At 42.6% G+C, this 20,347-nt stretch overlaps 1 protein-coding gene across 1 annotated transcript in view; it reads right to left on the reverse strand.

Annotated features, from left to right (window-relative positions):
• LOC138674703 (extracellular calcium-sensing receptor-like) overlaps nt 1–19,865 on the reverse strand; it is a 58,268-nt gene extending 38,403 nt beyond the window's left edge. Inside the window, exons 1-4 of the mRNA XM_069762520.1 lie at nt 19,780–19,865; nt 17,048–17,339; nt 4,334–5,161; nt 309–536 (exon numbers count right to left, since the gene is read on the reverse strand). Of these exons, the coding sequence (XP_069618621.1) occupies nt 309–536; nt 4,334–5,161; nt 17,048–17,339; nt 19,780–19,865 (1,434 nt within the window). The remainder of the gene's footprint in view (nt 1–308; nt 537–4,333; nt 5,162–17,047; nt 17,340–19,779) is intronic.
• Between the last annotated feature and the right edge of the window lie 482 nt (nt 19,866–20,347).

The raw sequence follows: 20,347 nt of genomic DNA on the forward strand, positions 1-20,347 counted from the left end.
TGGTCCGGTGCTGGGTATCCCGGTCTCTTGGGCGTCACATGAGCATAAACTCTGACGGCTGTGCCGGTATGTAAAGAAAACAGTTTCTGCTAAAAAAAACTTCAAGCACACACATCCTACACAACACTTCTAGAGAAAAACTCTCACAGGAGCTCCCCACAAATGAGGGTTTCAAGTGCCTTTGTGGTTGAAAGTTTATGGTTTTTCAACTCATGTATAAAACTCAGTGTGAACACAGTCTAAATGTGAATCACATCCCTCAAATTCAGCTCTTGTAATTATTATTATTTGTACTATATTTCACCCACCTGTTGACTTCCCGGATTCCACGCTGTTAGATTAGAGTTCAGGGTCAGATCCTGAGGAGGTGGGGCTGTATTATTATAGATGCCGATCTTCACTTGTGCCAGGGTCCCATCTGCCTTCAGCTGCCAGTCATCAACCGCATACAGTCCAGGAGGATCACCATTCTCATCAAAATATTTTTCGCTCTTCAAATTAATATTAACACTGACCCTCCGCATATAGTACATGAGCTATATTGGGAAATGTTTAATAAAAAGATTTAATAATAAGTTCTAAAATAAGAATTTACCATCAATTATGTGAAAACAACCACAATGATATGTGCTTTGGCACTGACATCAGTATCGGATTTACATGTCAAAAGCTTTTAGGAGAACATGAACATTTCTCAGAATTTTCTTCTTAGAAAATCAAATCCTGTGGATTAATGTTTGTTGTAATAAACACTCATTTAATCAACACTATTGGGATATTGTGGATATGTAACTGATTTCCCATAAATGTCGAGAAAATTAGGTCCTAAAGAAGTGTCCCGCATCTGTCTTGACAACAAGGCCTTGTTGCATGATACTATTAACCCCTTAACTCCCGAGGGTTGTTTGCACGTTAATAACCAGGCTAATTTTTACAATTCTGACCACTGTCCCTTTATGAGGTAATGACTCTGGAATGCTTCTATGGATCACGGAGATTCTGATACTGTTTTCTCGTGACATATTTTACTTCATGATAGTGGTTAAATTTCTTTGATATGACTTGGTTTATTTGTGAAAAAAAATTGAAATTTGGCGAAAATGTTGAAAATTTTGCAATTTTCCAAATTTGAATTTTCATGCCCTTAAATCACAGAGATATGTCACACAAAACACTTAATAAGTAACCAGCGATGTCTCATTTTTACAACACCATTTTTTTAAGGACCACATCACATTTGAAGTCACTTCGAGGAATCTATATGATAGAAAATTCCTAAAAGTTACACCATTCTAAAAACTGCAGTGCTCAAGATGCTCAAAACCCCATTCAAGAAGTTTTTTAACCCTACAGGTGCTTCACAGGAATTTTTGGAGTGTTTTTAAAATGAACATTTAACTTTTTTCCACCAAAAAATTATTTCAAATTATTTAGTTTTATTTTCCGAAGGGTAATAGGAAAAATTGGACCCAAAAGTTGTTGTGCAATTTGTCCTGAGTATGCCGATACCCCATATGTGGGGGTAAACCACTGTTTGGGTGCAAGGCAGAGCTTGGAAGAGAAGGAGCACCGTTTGACTTTTCAATGCAAAATTGGCTGGAATTGAGATCGGACAACATTTCGTGTTCGGAGAGCCCCTGATGTGCCTAAACAGTGGTACCCCCACAAGTGACACCATTTTGGAAAGTAGACCCTCTAAGGAACTTATCTAGATCTGTGGTGAGCACTTTGAACCCCCAAGTGCTTCACAGAAGTTTATAATGTAGAGCCGTAAAAATAAGAAATCATATTTTTTTCACAAAAAAGATTTTTTTGCAGCCATCGTTTTATTTTCCCTAGGGTTAATTGAGAAATTGGACCTCAAAAGTTGTTGTGCAATTTGTCTTGAGTATGCTGATACTCCATATGTGGGGGTGAACCACTGGTTGGGCGCATGGCAGAGCTCTGACGGGAAGGAGCACTGTTTGACCTTTCAGTGCAAAATTGGCTGGAATTGAGATCGGACACCATGCCGCGTTTGGAGAGCCCCTGATGTGCATAAACAGTGGAAACCCCTACAAGTGACACCATTTTGGAAAGTAGACCCCCTAAGAAACTTATCTAGATGTGTGGTGAGCACTTTGAACCCAAAGTGCCTCACAGAAGTTTATAATGTAGAACCATAAAAATAAAAAAAATCATTTTGTTTACCAAAAAATGATCTTTTCGCCCAAATTTTTTATTTTCCCAATGGTAACAGGAGAAATTGGACACCGAAAGTTGTTGTGCAATTTGTCCTGAGTACACTGATTCCCCATGTATGGGGGAACCACTGTTTGGTCGCATGGCAGAGCTTGGAAGGGAAGGACCACCGTTTTTAAATGGTCGGCGGGCATCATGTTGTGTTTGCAGAGCCATTGGCGTGCTTAACCAGTAAAAATACCCCACAAGTGACTCCATTTTAGAAAATAGACCCCCAATGAACCTATCTAGATGTGTTGTGAGAACTTTGAACCTCCAAGTGTTTCATTAAAGCTTATCACGCAGAGCCGTGAAAATAAATAATCATTTTTTCCCCACAAAAATCATTTTAAAGCAAAACATTTTTATTTTCAAAAGAGTACCAGGAGAAATTGGACCACATACTATGTTGTCCAATTTGTCCAGAGTACGCTGATACCCCATGTGTGGGGGTAAACCACTGTTTCGGCACACAGCAGAGCTCAGAAGGGAAGGAGCACCATTTTACTTTTTCAACGAAGAATTTGCTGGAATTGAGATCTGACGTGGTGTCTTATTTGGAGAGCCCCTGATGTGCCTAAACAGTGGAAACCACCAATTCTAACTCCAACCCTAACCCGAACACACCTTTAACACTATTCCCAACCCTAACCATAACCCTAACCACACCCCTAACCCCAACACACCCCTGATCCCAACACACCCCTAACTCTAATCCCAGCCATAATCATAACCCTAACCACACTCCTAACCCTGACACACCCCTAAACCTTATCCCAACCCTAATCCCAACCCTAAACCCAACCATAAAGGTAATCCAAACCCTAACTCCAATGCTAGCCCCAACCCTAACCCTAACTTTAGCTCCACCCTAACCCTAACTTAAGCCGTAACCCTAACCCTAATGAGAAAATGGAAATAAATACAATTTTTTATTTTACTATTTTTTCCTAACTAAGGGAGTGATAAAGAGTGGTTTGATTTACTATTTACAGCCAGTTTTATATCAGGTTTTTATGTTTGGCAGCTGTCACACACTAAAAGACGCTATTCATTGCAAAAAAATTGTTTTTGCATCACCACATTTTGGGAGCTATAAGTTTCCATATTTTGGCCACAGAGTCATGTGGGGTCTTGCTTTTCGCAGGACGAGTTGACGTTTTTATTGGTACCATTTTTGGGCACATGACACATGCGTTACTTCTACGGCAGCTGTAATGGGACATACACCTTCCAAAGAGTTAAACTTTTGTCTCGTCTATCCACAGTGTGTTCAAAAGTCTTGGGGATCATCAAGGTATTTTCTGGCAAAACTGAGGCTAACTTTTATGTTTTTTTTGCTCAACAGTGGTTTCCATCCATGCAGGCCCATGTTGCCCAGTTTCTTTCTTCTGTTAGAGTCAGGAACACCAACCTTAACTGAGGCAAATGAGGTTTGCAGTTCTTTAGATGTTGTTGTGGGTTCTTTTGTGACTTCTTGAATGAGACGTACTCTTGGTGTAATTTTGGTCGGCAGACCACTCCTGGGAAGGTTTACCACTGTTCGATATTTTCACCATTTGTGGATAATAGCTCTCAATTAGGTTCATTGGAGACCCAAAGTTTTAGAAATGGATTATAACATCTTCCATATCTCATTTACTTTGTTTTTCATTTGTTACATAATTTCTTTGGATGAGGAGATGATGTCTAGCTTTTGATTACCTTTTTGTTTATTTCACTTTATCAGGCAGGTCCTATTTAAGTAATTTCATGATTGAGAACAAGTGTGGCAGTAATCAGGCCTGTGTGTGGTTAGGGACTTTGAACTCAGCTTCTCAAAGATGTGATAAACCAGTTCATTTATGTTTTTAGGGGAGGGTGGCAATCACTTTTTCACAAAAGGCACTGTAGGTTTGTATTTCCTTTTCTCTTAATAAAGTCTTTCATTTAGAAACTACATTTTGTGTTTACTTGGGTTATCACTGTCTAATATTTACATTTGCTTGGTGATCTGTTTGTGTATGCTAAAAGTGTGACAAATTTGTAATAATAGGAAATCAGGAAGGGGGCAAACACTTTTTCACAGCACTGAATGCAGTAATTATTTTGAACCCAGCATATGTATATTTACCTGCCATGGTTTGAAGTTCCAAATGTTTGCACAGGTCCTCTTAGAAAATGGCCCTTCCCCAAATTTGCAGGTTTTCAGATCATCCAACGCTTTAAATAAGACATGAACGGCAGCAAACATTACATAAGTCATTTTAAGGCTGGCGATATAGATGGAATTGTTCTTGATATCATCTATATGTTCTGATCCAGTACAAACCTTCATCGGGTTCCCTAAAGAAACAGTTTGGTTCTCAGGGACAAATTGGCAGTTGAAAACAGTCTCCCACATTATCGTGGTCCAGTGTACTGTTGTTGATGTAGATGGATGGATCTTGGCCAGGAATTGGCTAAAACCTGGGATAGTGTAATCATTGCTGGCTAAACTAAGACTACCAGATAACAACTGGAAATATTTACTTATGGACAATAACAGCGACTTTGCCCAACCGGTGTTCCCAATAAAAATCTTTCCCGTTAGATTTTGCTTTATCATCTCATTCAAAATAGGAATAAATTCAACTTCAGTGGTAAAAACAACTACAACCTTAGCACTGGACTCTTTCATGACCTTGACTATACGTGGAGCATTGCGATCGGGTTGACCAAGGCTAATATATTCCATAAAGGCCACACATGCTCCAGCTTTTATTATATCTTCTTTTATTGGCTGAGTTCCTCGTATACCATAATCATTATCGAGAGCCAGAAGACCAATCCAGGTCCAGCCAAATCTGAGAATAAGCTGAGCCATGCCTTTAGACTGGACAATGTCACTCGGGAAGGTCCTGAAGAAGGATGGAAACATGTTTCTGTTACTTAAGATGGAAACACTGGAAAATGGACTGATCTGGAAGAAAAAAAGTAGATTGTAATACAAAGAATTAGAAATTTGAACAATGTAAATTTGTTTGGAGAATATATAGTTATGAAGATTTTGGGCTAAAACGTCAAACGATTCTAAATTGGTCATAGGTTGTTTTACTGGGATATGGAAACCCATGAAAAAGACTTTAGCTTCACTGTGCACTATTGCAGGAAAAATAAGCATCAAACAACCTCAATAGAGTCAGAAGACTGTCCATGCAACACACGGTCATATTGTGCTTGGAAGACCAACCGCCTCTCAGAATATGTTTTTTTCACTGTGCAGCATTTATTTTGTAAACATTGTGTTTGGAAAAACCGAGATAATTCTTCTTGCTTGGTCTTATAATAACTGTGCTTTAGTTCCTTTTATTTTATAGCTATTTTTTTGTACTTTGCAAAGACTTTGAAAGAAAATATAGAATCATTAACAATGATTTTTGTGGAAAGTATGGAAATGACTCCCAAAAATATTTTAGACCTTCTTTCCATGCACTGCTCAATGGTGACGTGAACAAAATTTCCTTGTGTTGCCATGACCCTATTGTTTTATTACTCTCTTTCCAAAGATCAATCCTGCAAAATAAATGTAGGCTTCCCATTGATTTACGCTTTTGAGCATTTTTTCTAAGGTTTACGAGAGTGGGATGTACCAGTACAATCACACATAATTTCCCCACAATGTTCTATCATAATGTTTGCATCCTTTCTTCTTTGGTATCTAGCTTACATTATTATTATGTCTTGGAAACATATTTCACCTTGCTGTTTGATTAAGTCATCAAGATTCTCACTATAATACAGTTAAGTTACATGCATTGTATAATCCAATGGTTTGGAAGTAAAACAATAGTTGAAAAATGGAACATTCACACTATTTTTGCTGCTTTGTGTATCATTATATTTAAAAAAATGTGAATAATTGAAATACATTCGTTTTTGCAGAAGAGAGGACAATATTTCTATAATTTCAACCATATTTGAAAAGCTAGAGCTGGAGCATTCTATGCAATTTTCTGAAATACAGTCCCATATAACCCCAAGGAACAAACCTAAAAACCAAAACACCAAGTATTTATTTTCTTTAGCTATGTTATTCATAGTGATTGGTAAATGGTGCAAAGAAATTTGACGTATTTTCTTTTTTCCCACAATTTAAAGATAAGGAGAGTTAATAAAAATTAAACACACAAGTAAATTAAATTAAAAAATGTTATAGAAAAAAATTAATTTTCTTTTAAACGGCCTTAAGCTCAATCTCAAGCCATCATGACTTGATGGATGATCGATCTGTACAGTATCGATCTTGCGCAAACCAAGATAGGTTCACCGGGCTCTTCCCTGATGTTAATGTGGCGCCCCAGGGTCCTGGTCATCACAGTAGCATTGCTTTCCTCATGGGGAGAGTGATGTTACGTTTGGAGGCAAGAAGGGATAACTTTAACCAGGTTGTTATGGCTGGCAATCAGGCAACACAGCGTGCAGTAATCAGCGCACATACAGAGATCTGGCAATAACCCAAAACAATAGGACGAGCTCTGAGACGTGGAATCTCTGTAGACTGCAGTACCTGATCTATCCTCACACAACTGGAAGCAGCAGTGGATTGCGCCTATCAACTACCTATGCAACTCGGCACTGCCTGAGGAGCTGACTAGCCTGAAGATAGAAATACAAGCCTGACTTACCTCAGAGAAATACCCCAAAGGAATAGGCAGCCCCCACATATAATGACTGTTAGCAAGATGAAAAGACAAACGTAGGAATGAAATAGATTCAGCAAAGTGAGGCCCGATATTCTAGACAGAGCGAGGATAGCAAAGAGAACTATGCAGTCTACAAAAAACCCTAAAACGAAAACCACGCAAAGGGGCAAAAAGACCCACCGTGCCGAACTAACAGCACGGCGGTGCACCCCTTTGCCTCTCAGAGCTTCCAGCAAAAGATAATAACAAGCTGGACAGAAAAAACAGAAAACAAACTAGAAGCACTTATCTAGCAGAGCAGCAGGCCCAAGGAAAGATGCAGTAGCTCAGATCCAACACTGGAACATTGACAAGGAGCAAGGAAGACAGACTCAGGTGGAGCTAAATAGCAAGGCAGCCAACGAGCTCACCAAAACACCTGAGGGAGGAAGCCCAGAGACTGCAATACCACTTGTGACCACAGAAGTGAACTCAGCCACAGAATTCACAACAGTACCCCCCCCTTGAGGAGGGGTCACCGAACCCTCACCAGAACCCCCAGGCCGACCAGGATGAGCCACATGAAAGGCACGAACAAGATCTGGGGCATGGACATCAGAGGCAAAAACCCAGGAATTATCTTCCTGAGCATAACCCTTCCATTTGACCAGATACTGGAGTTTCCGTCTAGAGACACGAGAATCCAAAATCTTCTCCACAATATACTCCAATTCCCCCTCCACCAAAACAGGGGCAGGAGGCTCCACAGATGGAACCATAGGTGCCACGTATCTCCTCAACAACGACCTATGGAATACATTATGTATGGAAAAGGAGTCTGGGAGGGTCAGACGAAAAGACACCGGATTGAGAATCTCAGAAATCCTATACGGACCAATAAAACGAGGTTTAAATTTAGGAGAGGAAACCTTCATAGGTATATGACGAGAAGATAACCAAACCAGATCCCCAACACGAAGTCGGGGTCCCACACGGCGTCTGCGATTAGCGAAAAGCTGAGCCTTCTCCTGGGACAAGGTCAAATTGTCCACTACCTGAGTCCAGATCTGCTGCAACCTGTCCACCACATAATCCACACCAGGACAGTCCGAAGACTCAACCTGTCCTGAAGAGAAACGAGGATGGAACCCAGAATTGCAGAAAAATGGAGAGACCAAGGTAGCCGAGCTGGCCCGATTATTAAGGGCGAACTCAGCCAACGGCAAAAATGACACCCAATCATCCTGGTCAGCGGAAACAAAACATCTCAGATATGTTTCCAAGGTCTGATTGGTTCGTTCAGTCTGGCCATTAGTCTGAGGATGGAAGGCCGAGGAAAAAGATAGGTCAATGCCCATCCTACCACAAAAGGCTCGCCAGAACCTCGAGACAAACTGGGAACCTCTGTCAGAAACAATATTCTCAGGAATGCCATGTAAACGAACCACATGCTGGAAGAACAAAGGCACCAAATCAGAGGAGGAAGGCAATTTAACCAAGGGCACCAGATGGACCATTTTAGAAAAGCGATCACAGACCACCCAAATGACAGACATCTTTTGAGAAACGGGAAGGTCAGAAATGAAATCCATCGAAATATGTGTCCAAGGCCTCTTCGGGACCGGCAAGGGCAAAAGCAACCCACTGGCACGTGAACAGCAGGGCTTAGCCCTAGCACAAATTCCACAGGACTGCACAAAAGCACGCACATCCCGTGACAGAGATGGCCACCAGAAGGATCTAGCAACCAACTCCCTGGTACCAAAGATTCCTGGATGACCGGCCAGCACCGAACAATGAAGTTCAGAGATAACTTTACTAGTCCACCTATCAGGGACGAACAGTTTCTCGGCCGGACAACGATCAGGTTTATTAGCCTGAAATTTCTGCAACACTCTCCGCAAATCAGGGGAGATGGCAGACACAATGACTCCTTCCTTGAGGATACTCGCCGGCTCAGATAACCCCGGAGAGTCGGGCACAAAACTCCTAGACAGAGCATCCGCCTTCACATTTTTAGAGCCCGGAAGGTATGAAATCACAAAATCAAAACGAGCAAAAAATAACGACCAACGGGCCTGTCTAGGATTCAAGCGCTTGGCAGACTCAAGATAAGTAAGGTTCTTATGATCAGTCAAAACCACCACGCGATGCTTAGCACCCTCAAGCCAATGACGCCACTCCTCGAATGCCCACTTCATGGCCAGCAACTCTCGGTTGCCCACATCATAATTACGCTCAGCAGCAGAAAATTTCCTGGAAAAGAAAGCACATGGTTTGAACACTGAGCAACCAGAACCTCTCTGTGACAAAACCGCCCCTGCACCAATCTCAGAAGCATCAACCTCGACCTGGAACGGAAGAGAAACATCAGGTTGACACAACACAGGGGCACAGCAAAAACGACGCTTCAACTCCTGAAAAGCTTCCACGGCAGCAGAAGACCAATTAACCAAATCAGCACCCTTCTTGGTCAAATCGGTCAATGGTCTGGCAATGCTAGAAAAATTACAGATGAAGCGACGATAAAAATTAGCAAAGCCCAGGAATTTCTGCAAACTTTTTAGAGATGTCGGCTGAGTCCAATCCTGGATGGCCTGAACCTTAACCGGATCCATCTCGATAGTAGAAGGGGAAAAGATGAACCCCAAAAATGAAACTTTCTGCACACCGAAGAGACACTTTGATCCCTTCACGAACAAGGAATTAGCACGCAGTACCTGGAAAACCATTCTGACTTGCTTCACATGAGACTCCCAATCATCTGAGAAGATCAAAATGTCATCCAAGTAAACAATCAAGAATTTATCCAGATACTCACGGAAAATGTCATGCATAAAAGACTGAAAAACAGATGGAGCATTGGCAAGTCCGAACGGCATCACCAGATACTCAAAATGACCCTCGGGCGTATTAAATGCCGTTTTCCATTCATCTCCCTGCCTGATTCTCACCAGATTATACGCACCACGAAGATCAATCTTAGTAAACCAACTAGCCCCCTTAATCCGAGCAAACAAGTCAGAAATCAATGGCAAGGGATACTGAAACTTAACAGTGATCTTATTAAGAAGGCGGTAATCAATACACGGTCTTAGCGAACCATCCTTCTTGGCTACAAAAAAGAACCCTGCTCCCAATGGTGACGACGATGGGCGAATATGTCCCTTCTCCAGGGACTCCTTCACATAACTGCGCATAGCGGTGTGTTCAGGTACGGACAAATTAAATAAATGACCCTTAGGGAATTTACTACCAGGAATCAAATCGATAGCACAATCACAATTCCTATGCGGAGGAAGGGCATCAGACTTGGACTCTTCAAATACATCCTGAAAGTCCGACAAGAACTCTGGGATGTCAGAAGGAATGGATGACGAAATAGACAAAAATGGAACATCACCATGTACTCCCTGACAACCCCAGCTGGTTACCGACATAGAGTTCCAATCCAATACTGGATTATGGGTTTGTAGCCATGGCAACCCCAACACGACCACATCATGCAAATTATGCAGTACCAAAAAGCGAATAACTTCCTGATGTGCAGGAGCCATGCACATGGTCAGCTGGGCCCAGTACTGAGGCTTATTCTTGGCCAGAGGTGTAGCATCAATTCCTCTCAACGGAATAGGACACCGCAAAGGCTCCAAGAAAAATCCACAACGTTTAGCATAATCCAAATCCATCAGATTCAGGGCAGCGCCTGAATCCACAAACGCCATGACAGAATATGATGACAAAGAGCACATTAAGGTAATGGACAAAAGGAATTTGGACTGTACAGTACCAATAACGGCAGAGCTATCGAACCGCCTAGTGCGTTTAGGACAATTAGAAATAGCATGAGTAGAATCACCACAATAGAAACACAGTCTGTTCAGACGTCTGTGTTCGTGCCGTTCTACTTTAGTCATAGTCCTGTCGCACTGCATAGGCTCAGGCTTACTCTCAGACAATACCGCCAGATGGTGCACAGATTTACGCTCGCGCAAGCGACGACCGATCTGAATGGCCAAGGACATAGACTCATTCAAACCAGCAGGCATAGGAAATCCCACCATTACATCCTTAAGAGCTTCAGAGAGACCCTTTCTGAACAAAGCCGCTAGTGCAGATTCATTCCACAGAGTGAGTACTGACCATTTCCTAAATTTCTGACAATATACTTCTACATCATCCTGACCCTGGCATAAAGCCAGCAGATTTTTCTCAGCTTGATCCACTGAATTAGGCTCATCGTAAAGCAATCCCAGCGCCTGGAAAAATGCATCAACATTACTCAATGCAGAATCTCCTGGTGCAAGAGAAAACGCCCAGTCCTGTGGGTCGCCGCGCAAAAAAGAAATAATAATCAAAACCTGTTGAATAGGATTACCAGAAGAATGAGGTTTCAAGGCCAAAAATAGCTTACAATTATTTCTGAAGCTCAGGAACTTAGTTCTGTCACCAAAAAACAAATCAGGAATCGGAATTCTTGGTTCTAGCATCGATTTCTGATCAATAGTATCTTGAATCTTTTGTACATTTACAACGAGATTATCCATTGAGGAGCACAGAGCCTGAATATCCATGTCCACAGCTGTGTCCTGAAGCACTCTAATGTCTAGGGGAAAAAAAAAGACTGAAGACAGAGCTAAGAAAAAAAAATGATGTCAGGATTTCTTTTTTCCCTCTATTGGAAATCATTGAATGGCTCCTTGTACTGTTATGGCTGGCAATCAGGCAACACAGCGTGCAGTAATCAGCGCACATACAGAGATCTGGCAATAACCCAAAACAATAGGACGAGCTCTGAGACGTGGAATCTCTGTAGACTGCAGTACCTGATCTATCCTCACACAACTGGAAGCAGCAGTGGATTGCGCCTATCAACTACCTATGCAACTCGGCACTGCCTGAGGAGCTGACTAGCCTGAAGATAGAAATACAAGCCTGACTTACCTCAGAGAAATACCCCAAAGGAATAGGCAGCCCCCACATATAATGACTGTTAGCAAGATGAAAAGACAAACGTAGGAATGAAATAGATTCAGCAAAGTGAGGCCCGATATTCTAGACAGAGCGAGGATAGCAAAGAGAACTATGCAGTCTACAAAAAACCCTAAAACGAAAACCACGCAAAGGGGCAAAAAGACCCACCGTGCCGAACTAACAGCACGGCGGTGCACCCCTTTGCCTCTCAGAGCTTCCAGCAAAAGATAATAACAAGCTGGACAGAAAAAACAGAAAACAAACTAGAAGCACTTATCTAGCAGAGCAGCAGGCCCAAGGAAAGATGCAGTAGCTCAGATCCAACACTGGAACATTGACAAGGAGCAAGGAAGACAGACTCAGGTGGAGCTAAATAGCAAGGCAGCCAACGAGCTCACCAAAACACCTGAGGGAGGAAGCCCAGAGACTGCAATACCACTTGTGACCACAGAAGTGAACTCAGCCACAGAATTCACAACACCAGGTAACCACAAGCATGCAACACATTCGCACTCCAGGCCACCAGGGGGAGCTTTTGATCCTATTTACTAGGTGACTCCCCATATATATGGTAGTCTGTAGGGAAAGTTAGTTGAGTTTCAGGTTCAGTCAGTTCTTGCCAGGAAACAGACTGGATCAGTCTGAGGCAGAAGAGGGTTTACGGAGCTGTGTAGCCGCAGTGCTGCAGTTCCTGGAAAGAGAAATACAGAAAGCCGAATATATTGCAGTGAGCATGTAGGAGAGCAAAGCACAGGAGAGGAATCCAGTGGGAGACCAGCCAGGAGCAGGCAGCCTCCTTCTGAGGTGCAGAAACCGGTGGCCGGAACACCGAGGTTGTAAGACCCTCCACGACTTACATCAGAGACAGGCAGGATAGCTGAACTCCAATGGTGTAACCACATATTCATCACTGTAATGAGCGGTACCACATGACAGGCTGCCGGCGCTGAGAGGAGGCATCGCGAGAGCTGGGTGAGTATTTCTCTGCAAGCGGGTGGGCATATGGGGGGTTCGAGGTGGGATGTGACCCCAAACTTTATTTTTAACAAAAAAAAGCCTTGATTTTTCATTACTTCTCTCCAGCGAACGCCGGCTTCAGCACCAAAAGCAGGGGACAGCGCTTAACTGTAGCACTGTTTCTCCTGTGGCGGTACGTGCACTCAGAGGAAAGTGCACACTGTTCTCCGTGTGCACGTGTGCGGGACGCTTTGCGGACCATGCTGCCGGAGAAAGGCGGACATGTCTTCGTGTTTTGCACATGGACACATGGTCCGTGAAAACACGCTGACATGTGCAGAAACACATTTATTTTGATGTGTCTACGTGAGTCAGTGTCTCCGGTACATGAGGAAACTGTCACCACACGCACCGGAGCCACTGACATATGAAACAGGCCTGAGATGGTTCTACTTCTTCATTGGAGTCCAGCTGTGTTTAAATAAACTGATAGAACTTGATTTGGAAAGGTGCACACCTGTCTATATAAGACTTCACAGCTCAAAGTGCATGTCAGACCAAAGGGGAATCATGAGGCCAAAGGAACTGGCCAAGGAGCTCAGAGACAGAATTGTGGCAAGGCGCAGATCTGGCCAAGGTTTCAAAATAATTTCCGCAGTACTCAAAGCTCCTAAGAGCTTTTTGGGAGGATCTTAGATAATTTTGTGACACCATTTTGCTGCCAAAAAATATTTAGCTGCCAAAAAAATATTTAGCTACAGGGCAGATATTTTACACTGGATTTTGTCCACCACACAGATCGAATATCATTGTGGCCAAAAATATGCCGTTTCGGGCCTCCATAGAATTGTTTTTGTTGTGTGTTAGCCTACTTATTGACACAATTTTGCTGGCAAAAAAAACCACAGGACAGATATTTGAAAGTGGGCTATCTCCGTCAGAAACCTCATATCTCTGTGGGCTACAAACTGCAACATAACAGGCTAATATTGAACTGTTTTTGCTGTGTTACCATAGTGCTTGACACAATTCCCTGTACGAAAATAAAAAAAACAGGCCACATATTTTATAGTGTGGCATCTCCATCACACGCCTCATCTATCTGTGAGCTAAAAATTGTGGAATTTCAGGCCTCCGTTCAGCTGTTTTTGCAGTTTGTTACCCTAGTTCTTGACACTATTTTCCTGTAAAATAAAAATACAGGCCACATATTTTACAATGTGGTATCTCCATCACACGCATCATCTATCTGTGGGCTACAAATTGAAGCATTTTAGTCCTCCTTTCAACTTTTTTTGCTGTTTGTTACCCCAGTTCTTGACACTATTTTCCTGTAAAAAAAATAAAAATACAGGCCACATATTTTACAGTTTAAAAAAAAACACAAAAATTGAGCTTAACTAGAGTTGGTACACATGCAGAAGTCAAACGCATGTTAACATTGGCCACAAGACACATAAAATCTACAAGAGAAAAAGTGAGCAAAAAAACTGTAACTAAGTAAAAAAGCAAAAGTGCATTTAAATAACACAGAGTTTTAATAATACTGTTTTTTGATAAAAAAAAATAGCACAAAAGCCATCCCACCACGTCAAGGTAACTCTGATTCGGACAGTCCTATACTGTCTAATTTTAAAACCTTACCGTGTGTCAATGCTTTTTTTTTTCTTTGTATTGTTGCATTCTGTGCAAGCCGGGGTGTGGCCTTCCCCTCTCCTGAGCTGGAAATTGTATATAAGGCTTCCCCAGTCTGGTGTTTCACTGGTTGGGCCCAGTCCTTTTGTCTGCCCTTATTCACACTGAGGTCAACATTGCCACATGGTAACGTTTTAATATTAGACAGTGTTGGACTGTCCCTATCAGAGTTACCTTGGCGTGGTGGGATGGCTTTTGTGCTATTTTTTTAATCAAAAAACAGTATTACTAAAAGCTCTGTGTTATTTAAATGCACTTTTACTTTTTTACTTAGTTACAGCAGGGTTTTTTGCTCACTTTTTCTCTTGTAGGTTTTATGTATTTTACAGTTTATTATCTCCGTCACACGCCTCTTCTATCTGTTGGCTACAAATTGTGGCATTTGAGGCCACCATTCAACTGTTTTTCCAGTGCCTTAGCCTAATTATTGACACCAGTATGCTGAAATAAAATTTTTAGCTAGAGGCCAGATATTTTAAACTGTGGTTTTCCCACACCCCGATCACATATAAGTTCACTCCAAATTCAGCCATTTGTAGTGAATGTGGAAAATATTGTAGTGCATTTAAAATAGGCAAGGCGCGTGGCAAGGGATGAGCAAGTGGACATAATGGTGATGTGCATGCAGTTGCCGAGGCCGTGGCCAAACTGAAATTATGCGACAACAAACACCCACATCTTCTTGCTCAACCTTCCTGTTCGAATTACTAGGAGACTTCAGAACACCACTATTGAATCCAGAGCAGTGTCAAAAGGTTGTTGGCTAGATAGCGGATAATACCTCCAGTCATTTTGTCACCAACACCACCTTGTCTTCCATACAGTTAAGCCTGAGCAGCTGTGAGTCTGGACTGCATATTCCTCACCCTGATCGTCCTTCCTCCAACCATTCCGAGCGCCCGGAGGCAGCTGATCCTACACTTGGGCACTCCTAAGAGCTGTTCATTTTTCCATTTAGAGATTCGGGCCTCTTGTTCGGTCCACTTGAAGCGGGGCAAGATGAGATTGCGTCTAGCGATGCCCAAATATTTGAGCAGGCACGGTCACACGATGGTGATGGTGGGAACGTATCACAAGAGGTGAACGATGATGACACACAATTGCCAGAAAGTCAGAAGGAGGACCAGAGTGTGGAAGTGGAAGACGAGGTGGTAGATGATAGTAACTGACCCAACCTGGCAGGAGGACATGCAGAGCAAGGACAGCAGCACACAGTGGGAGGGAGGCCTAGCCCCCCAACAGGCAGGAAGTAGCAGTTTTTTGGCTGCAGACAGAAGGCAGGCAACCATTTACTGTAACACCAACATTATGGAAGTTGGCAGTCCAACTGTTAGGTCTTCCAGAGTTTGGTTGTTTTATAAAGACTCTGCCGATAACCCATATAACAGTATGCAAGTATCAAATGAATAATAGGAACTGGGTATTTCTGTGGCCATCCAGTGCATGGGTTCAAAGGCTTATTTGGGGTGAATGTAACTTTGGGGCAGGGCAAGCCTTGCATTAAATGCATAAGCAAACAGTATGGGAGTACCAAATGAATAATGGTACTAACATCTGTTCAATGGGTTGTTGGGGTACCTACAAATTTTGGGCAGCCCGGCCACTCACTGCATACGCAATAACAGTATAAGGGACTCACTGTTTAATAATGGGAACAACAAAGCATAGCCGGCTGATGGCTCTCTAAGGATAGTGAGGGCCAACTGCTGGCCCTATAAAAATAGACTTTGTAACTTTCAGTGTCCCTCCCTCATAAATGAAACAGGATGTGTCTGATGATGTGTCACACACCACATGGCCAGCTAAGGTTTTAAAATGTTAAAATGACATCTCCCAGGGAATGCTTTTGTCTTGGCTGAAAGCAGTGCTAAAGTTGAAAAACTCATCAAAAACGCTACTTGTGAACATAGCCCAAATGGTTGAGGAGCATTTTTGTTTTGGGCTATTTATTTTGCCTTACACGCAAATCATTACCCTGGAAAGGATGTTCTTTAACATATTTCCCAGGAAAATCCATTTTGGTTTTGTTTTTGTATATTTTATTGTGCGCCTGAAAAACTGGCATAAGACTCTGACAACATTGTTCACAAATGTGACCTGGGAGTCAGAAAGGCTTCCAGGGGCAATCCCCATGATGGTCCTATGTCATTTGAGCATTGTTCCCATCCATTTCAGATGTTTTTAGACCCTAAAAGGACTCGGGGGGGGTCTCTCATAGACTTACACTGGGCTCGTTGCTCGGGTCGAGCAACTGAGCATTCCAATTTGCTCGACCCGAGCATTTTAGAGCTCGCCCATCACTAGTCTGAATACTTATGACCATGGCCATTTCAGTTTTTCTTTTTTAATAAATTTGCAAAAATTTCTACATTTCTGTTTTTTTACGTCAAGATGGGGTGCAGAGTGTACATTAATGAGAAAAAAATGACCCTTTTTGAATTTACCAAATGGCTGCAATGAAAAGAGTGAAAAAATTAAAGGGGTCTGAACATTTTCCATATCCACTGTATGTGCCATAATTTCCTACCTTATAAAGCTTGTTTCTAAAAGTTTCTTACCTGTGGATATCTGAAGGTCCCCAAGAAATGAGCTAAGATTATAGAATTGGCAGAAACTGTGGACCCAATGACAGCAGGGAACATTGGTCTAGAATTACACTCGTTGTTGGCGATAGTTGTACTAGAGTCAGTCAGGAACTGTAAAGCCCCTTGTAATTCATAGTGAGGTATGTTACATGTTTCATACATCTGGAATCCTACTGTCATATTCGGCAGAATATTTGGGTCTTTGTTTATTTCCTCAACGGTGAACAGGAATGTTTGAAATTGGTGATAATATTCCAGGCTGAATCTTCAAAAAGCAGAAAGAGAAGCAAAATTAGTTGGAAGGCTTTTTTAATGTAGCACTTCCCTCTTCTTTCCCCCACAACGTTTTATACCACCTCAGCTTTAGTAATATGTCTCCTGATGTAATAGTCAATATGCTGTTATTGTCAAGGCTAGCTACTTTGAGTGATGCCGTTTTTTACAGCCATTTAGTGCCTAATCATCATCAAAATACAGAATGGTGCCAAAAAAAGAGCCAGTGCCCTAGACCACCAAGGGTGTATTCATCATTATTCACAATGAGAGAAGACTCAGAACACTGTGGCTAATTTTTAGTGTCCTACTATCAAGGGCATTCATAACAGAGTTATCCAAGAAATCAATGAATATTCCAAACTATTTTATAAAGATCTTTTTGCGGATTATACCTAAAAGTTTAAGATGGAAATACCCCTCTAATCTCTATCATCTAAAGGTTAGTTTGACCAAGTTCTGATGTTATAGTGGGGTCAAAACATGGAGCTAACATAACCATGAGGTTTGACATTTAAAATATAGCACACAGTCAACCATTAATTTGGTCTTGCTTACAAGAAGACATTTTCTTAGAACGCTACATGCAAGGACTGCAAACTTCAGAAGTTCAACAACTGTACAATTGTCAAAACATTTGGAGCTGCAAGAGTAAAGGAAATATCTCTAAGGCCTCTTTCACTCGTCCGTGTCTTTGGAACGTGTGTGTTGACTGTTCTGGAGATGCATAAACACGTTGAACCATTATAATCTATGTGTCTGTGCACGTGTGTGTGTTTTCACACGTGTTTGTGTGCAAAACACGTAGACATGTCCGTTTTTTTCTGGCAGCATGTACCACAATATGGACAGCATACGTGCACTCGGAGAACAGTTTACACTGTCCTCCGTGTGCACGGACTGCTGCGGGGTAAGCGGCGCTACTGTAAGCGCTGTTCTCCTGTGTGTAGTGCTGACCGCGGCTGTCATCCCTTCTCCCCTGCTTGGCCGGTGAGCAGGGGAGAAGGGATGAGAGAAAAAAACCATGTTGGGTCCCCAATATATTTTACAACCAACCCAGCAAAACTCACAGGTGCGGGCTGCTATACTCAGGCTGGTAAGTGTCAATAAGTCACCTCTCCTATAGTTGGGAGAGGGTTAGTAAAACACAACTCAGTTAGAATAAAGTCTTTAAATGAAACCAGACACAACAAAGTTTCCCACCTTTATTAGTCTACCATTCCAAGCGAAGCCCTCGATCTCCTGTAAAAAATGTCAAAATAATAAACGAACAGTATACCATACCTGTCCGGCGTACAGCCAGTCCCACGCAGTAATCCATATCTAGGGGAATGTAGAGTTTACAACTGGGAGTGGTGCTAATGCAACCACTCCGGCTCTAATCTACTGGAGAATGAATGATACGCAGCGGGCGCAGACTCAGTAACTAACGGTGACGTCACTGAGTCTGTGCTCGCTGCCGGTATGAACTCCTGTGACCACAGGACCGTGGGAGAATGCAAGTGATGAGGACATGGCAGCTCAAGCTCTGTAACAGTGACCTCATCACTTGCATTCTCCCACTCTCCTGAGGTTACAGGAGGTCATGCCGGCGAGCGAGCAGAGACTCAGTGACGTCATCGCTAGTTACTGAGCCTGTGCCCACAGCTTCTCACTCATCCATTCTCTCCTGCTGGTTTTTCTCACCGGCCGAGCAGAGTAGAAGGAATGACAGCCAGCTTCAGCACCACACACGACCTGTAGAGCAGCTTCCCCCGTGACCGTCCGTGTGGTACTGATGCGGCACACTGGTGGCGCACTGTTGCCACACGTGTGCGGGACAAAGTACACACACGGGCACACAGACATTGATATCTCCGGTACCGGTTTTTCTGGTACTGGAAATATCAGGATGTGTGAAACCGGCCTAAGAGCTTTTTAGAACATTTAAATGGAATGGAACCCCAATGGATGGAATCATCCAATGAGAACCATCAATGTCTTTTGGAGATCTTTATCTCATTCACCATTTCATATAATTATTCTTAAACTGCATTTCTTAGGCCGGGTTCACACTTGCGTACTGGGGCTTTGCGGACAGCTGCGTACTTCCTCAAGGAAGCACCACCCACTTTGCACTTCTTCCATTTAGGTCCACCTACTTCTGCATGCATCCTGCGTACCTATCCTTAACGTTCGGATGTATGCGGATGCTTCGTTTTGATGTGCCCGCTGACTGCACGGGAACGCAACTGAGGGCAGCTTGTCATTGCCTCTTGACAGCCTGGAACACACGTGCTGAGTTGGCAGGATTGTAACAAGTGCTGATTACTGTATGGCCAGCCAGCTGGATCCCCACTACAAGCACAATGTGCCATCCTTACTTTCATCACTGATCAAAAAATGCCAGAAAACAAGCACACCCATGGATGCACTACTGAAGTTATACTCACCTGATAGCAGGGGCTGAGAAGAGGCACAGGGCAGAGGAGGAGGAAGAAGTTGCTACCAGCACCTCCGCATAGCGGAATGTTAGCATGGCAGATATGTGGAAAACCTTACTCAGCATATCACAACATCCAGCACCACCATCTGATATGGTGCGTAATATCAGGAGGCAGCCTTTCAGTTAAGCATGTGTAGCAACTCACTGAGAATTAATAGATTAGACACTAAAAAGCCCAACTGAGCCAGTTGGCTCCTGTGCAGACTGTATATTCAGACACCGCAGTCTGTTCCGGCAGTGGTGCCTTCAGGTAAGCAGATAGCCCTAACCAAAAAACTATTGGATGGCAACTTGGACCTGCTTCATGTACCTCCTATAAAACCAGAGGGCAGAGTAGAGTGTGAATTAACTACAAGAGGAGAAGTGTGCTGAGCAACGTAAAGATGTTACAGAGAGTAGAGTAAATAAGAAAATACAGAACAAAGAATAAATCAATTATTCTTATCAAATATACAGCTTACTTAACCCCTTCAAGACCCAGCCTATTTTGACCTTAAAGACCTTGCCGTTTTTTG

Source organism: Ranitomeya imitator, chromosome 4, assembly GCF_032444005.1.
Source record: "Ranitomeya imitator isolate aRanImi1 chromosome 4, aRanImi1.pri, whole genome shotgun sequence".
Classification (NCBI taxonomy): domain Eukaryota; kingdom Metazoa; phylum Chordata; class Amphibia; order Anura; family Dendrobatidae; genus Ranitomeya; species Ranitomeya imitator.